This window comes from Colobus angolensis, unplaced genomic scaffold, assembly GCF_000951035.1.
Source record: "Colobus angolensis palliatus isolate OR3802 unplaced genomic scaffold, Cang.pa_1.0 Scaffold4, whole genome shotgun sequence".
NCBI classification, from domain to species: Eukaryota; Metazoa; Chordata; class Mammalia; order Primates; family Cercopithecidae; genus Colobus; species Colobus angolensis.
Window position 1 is genome coordinate 2,485,764 of NW_012117376.1, and position 4,062 is coordinate 2,489,825.

General features: G+C 53.1%; 1 protein-coding gene and 1 pseudogene across 1 annotated transcript in view; both read right to left on the minus strand.

Moving 5' to 3' along the window:
- MANEAL (mannosidase, endo-alpha-like) overlaps positions 1 to 3,995 on the minus strand; it is a 6,660-nt gene extending 2,665 nt beyond the window's left edge. The window contains exons 1-2 of the mRNA XM_011955280.1: positions 3,746 to 3,995; positions 2,640 to 2,749 (exon numbers count right to left, since the gene is read on the minus strand). Coding sequence (XP_011810670.1) covers positions 2,640 to 2,710 — 71 coding nt within the window. The 5' untranslated portion in view covers positions 2,711 to 2,749; positions 3,746 to 3,995. The remainder of the gene's footprint in view (positions 1 to 2,639; positions 2,750 to 3,745) is intronic.
- LOC105521429 overlaps positions 2,875 to 4,062 on the minus strand; it is a 29,747-nt pseudogene continuing 28,559 nt past the window's right edge.

A 4,062-nucleotide genomic window follows, 5' to 3' on the forward strand; every position in this document is an offset into this window, starting at 1 on the left:
AAGCTGGTCTCTAACTCCTGACCTCAAGTGATACTCCCACCTCAGCCTCCCAAAGTGCTGGGATTACAGGTGTGAGCCACTGCACCCAGCCCTGACTGCTCATTCAGGTGTTAGGTCACCTGTTGTCTCTTCAGACTCACCTGACCTGACTACCCATTCTTACGTAGTTTCTTGGGCACACTCAAGCACAAAATCCTGTATAGATCACTGTTTGATTTTTCCCATTTAATTACTGTCTGCTCCACAATACCTGCAACATACACTAGAAAGTAAACATGAAATTAGAAACTTTGCTAGTCCTACCCATTACTGTACAGCTGGGCTTAAGACAATGCCTGGACACATGTAGGCACTCAATACTCTTTTTTTTTTTAAGAGACAGAATCTTGCTCTGTTCTCAGCTGGAATGCAGTGGTATAATCGTGGCTCACTGTAACCTTAACTGGGCTCAAGTGATCTCCCACCTCTGCCTTCCAAGTACCTAGGACTACTACAGGCATGCATTGCTATGCCCAGCTAATTTTTTTTTCAGTAGAGATGAGGTCTTGCTATGTTGCCCAGGCTGGTCTCAAACTCCTGGCCTCAAGCAATCAATCCTCCCACCTCTGCCTCCCAAAGCCCTGGGAGGCCGGGTGCGATGGTTCACACCTGTAATCCCAACACTTTGGGAGGTCGAGGTGGGCAGATCATCTGAGGTCAGGAGTTCAAGATCAGCCTGGCCAACATGGTGAAACCCCAGGCTGGAGTACAGTGGTGCCATCATAGTTCATTGCAACCTCAAACTCCTGACCTCAAGTGATCCACTCACCTCAGCCCCAACAAGTAGCTGGGACCATAGGTGTGCATCACCACGCCCAGCTAAAGATACAAAAATACAAAAGTTAGCTGGGCGTGGTGGTGGGCACCTGTAATCCCAGCTACTCGGGAGGCTGAGGCAGGAGAATCACTTGAACCCAGGAGGCAGAGGTTGCAGTGAGCCAAGATTGTGCCACTGTACTCCAGCCTGGGCAACAGTGAGATTCTGTCTCAAAAAAAGAAAGAAAAAAAAAAGCACTGGCATTACAGGCATGAGCCACCACACCCAGCCTCATTCAATATTTATTTATTTTTGAGATGCAGTCTCGCTCTGTCACCCAGGCTGGAGTGCAGTGGTACGATCTTGGCTCACTGCAACCGCCGTATCCCGGATTCAAGTGATTTTCCTGCCTCAGCCTCCTGACTAGCTGGGATTACAGGTGTGCGCCACCATGCCTGGCTAATTTTTTTATTTTTAGTAGAGACGGGGTTTCACCATGTTAGTCACGCTGGTCTCGAACTCCTGACCTCGTGATCCGCCTGTCTCAGCCTCCCAGAGTGCTGGGATTACAGGCGTGAGCCACCGTGCCTGGCCTTCATTCAATACTTTTTGAATGAATAAATGAGGTGCCTACATTGTAGAAGTCACTTTCACATATATTAACTCGTGTGATTCTCACAAGACTTCAAGGTTAAGAGGCTTGCCTCATCACAGATTAGAAGCCACAGAACAGGAATTGAAACCCAGGCTGCCTGACTTGAGGCCCAGTACTCTCCTACTATAAAACAGCTGCTGGGAACACAGACATTATGCCCTGTGTCTCTTCACCTGCTCCTCCAAACCTTCTATCCCTACCTCCATTTTGATCCCCACCAAAATCCCAGCCCCCAGAACAGCCTTACGTGTCAATGATGTACTTGATGTTGTCATGTACAGTGATGTCATCCCGGCCCTTGTAGGGTTGGATGTGGAAGGCCACCTGCCGCAAACAGAGGAGTAACTGGTCAGGTGAGTGTCTATCCGGGGGCCACAACATATCAGGCTCGGGATCTAACCATGGCCTGGAGGAGAGGCTGAGTTCAGAAGAGGGCCTGGCTGGTGGGCACAGTAGAGATAAAGGCAGCTGCTGCCCTTCGAGGCCAAAACGGGTGAACAGTTTGCCCATCTTCCGCAGCATGGCATGTGGGAAGCATTTTGGTGGCTAATAGGTTTCAACCAAGTGGTTGGTGCTAGCTGCCTGAAACAGTGGAAGCAGTATGCTGAAGCTGTGTCGGTGGGAAACTGCTGTGATCTGTTAGACATGTCAGTGGTGGAATTCCCCTCAGGAATGGGGAGTGGGGCTTTTCTTCCTTCTCTATCATTTTTCTTCCTTCACCACAGAAGCAAGGGATGACTTACTCGATTGGCACATGTGGGGAAATGCTTTGTCCAGCTCCGTCCTTCCTCTTGAAAGCGAGCCCACCTGCTGAGAACACCTGTCTACTCCTCGAGGTCCAGCACTGCCTCCCACTAGAGAGTTGAGTCTGCAGGTCCCTTTGGCTCTTGCCTACCCTTTATCCACCAGGGTTTACAACCTAACCTCTATTACTATTTAACAAAAGTGATAATTATTTAGTCTTCTCTTGGTCCTATATTTAGTTTTCTCAGTTTTCTTAGAATTCAAAACACTAAGAGCAACATAGGCACCATTTATCTGAACCCTCCCCCAAAACTACACTTGCCACATATTTGTTATCCCTGGGCTACTGCCAAGAACTTCTGTAGAGGCACTAACCCTGTGGGCGGAGGAGAGCAACTCTCCAGAATAGGGCAGAGAGCACGTGGGCTCTTCTTAGAGACTCACCTGGATGCTGTACTGATGGGCGGTGTCCAGAATGGCGGGCACCAGGTCATCCGAGGGCTCTCCGTTATCATCAGCCATGCCAGGTGGGTACCAGGACAGGACCAGGACGCCTGAGACGCAATACAGAGGCCACTTCAGAGACACTCAGTACCCCCCTCAACAGAGATTTTTTTTCTCACAAACATCTCCAGTTGCAAAAATGGTTTCTAAAACTGCAGCAAGCTTCCTGCCAGGTTCACTTCCGGCAGATGAGTCCTAGAGCCTCGCGCCCCGGAGCTGTCCACGCCCGCGGTGCTGAAGCGCAGTGCCTGCAGGAACGGTAGCGCACCAGGCCGGAAGGGAGCCAGGCTTTAGAGTGCATCAGCAAGTAGTAGAACAAAGGGAATGGGTGGACAGTGCCACACCCACCTGGAAGCCACAGGCTTACCTCTGGAGAAGCCCCCTAACCCCTAACATCCCGTATGGAGAAGAGCCCTGAGCAGAGGCCATCTGTAAAACCATCAGAATTCAGTGATGATATCCGAAATAAGTGAGCCTTCCCTCCCCAGCCTACAAAGGAGGCGCCCAGGGACCTTCCCTCTAGCTGGGTGCTTGATGAAAAGCCTCTAAACCCCCAACACTACCCCCAACTGCAAATAGAGTAGAGGACTTCATGGAACACGGGCACACTTTCCTCTCTGCAGCCAGCAAAAGCAGGAAGGGCTGCTGCTCTACCCTGTACCTGCCATGAAAGCAGAGGCGACCGTAGGTTCCACTCCTCTGAACCCCAGATCCTGCGGGCCAGAACTCCAGGCCTCACTTTCCATTGCCCAACAAATTTGAAGACTCTGCCTCCCTCTCCTGGTGCAAACTCCCAGCAGGTCCGCCCTATAGAAGGGCCCTGGATGTTAGGGGTCAAAGGGCCCAGGTAGGGGGTCTGAATACTAGACGGAGGGGGCGGTGTCGCATGGTGGGCCCAGGATGAGAGTGGGAGGGAACAGCTAAGAAGCCAGATTGGCGGGTAAGTGGGACCAAACGCCCGGTGACAGGACCAGAGGCAGCTGGGATGTGGGAAGGAGGAAGGGCGAGGCTGGGGGGCAGGGTCGCCCGGGGTGGGGGGCGCTCACCGATGGCGGCTTCCTTGAGCTGGGTCATGTGCTCCCGCAGCACTTCGGGGTCCCGGGAGCTGTAGGGCCCCAGCTCTGGGTAGAAGCTGGATCCCAAGTCGTCTGGGGGGCTGTGGCGGCCGCGGGGGTAGCTGGCCGAGATCTTGGGGTCCCAGTGCGGCACCATGACGTGGTCCCAGTGAATGTAGTGGCCCTCGCGCCGCGGGCTCCCGTACCACGAGTAGTAGAAGGCGTGCAGGTCCGAGTAGACGCTCAGGCTCTGCCCGGGGGCGGGCTCGGCCTCCGCGGGTGCCGGCCCAGGGGAGCCGCCAGGGTCC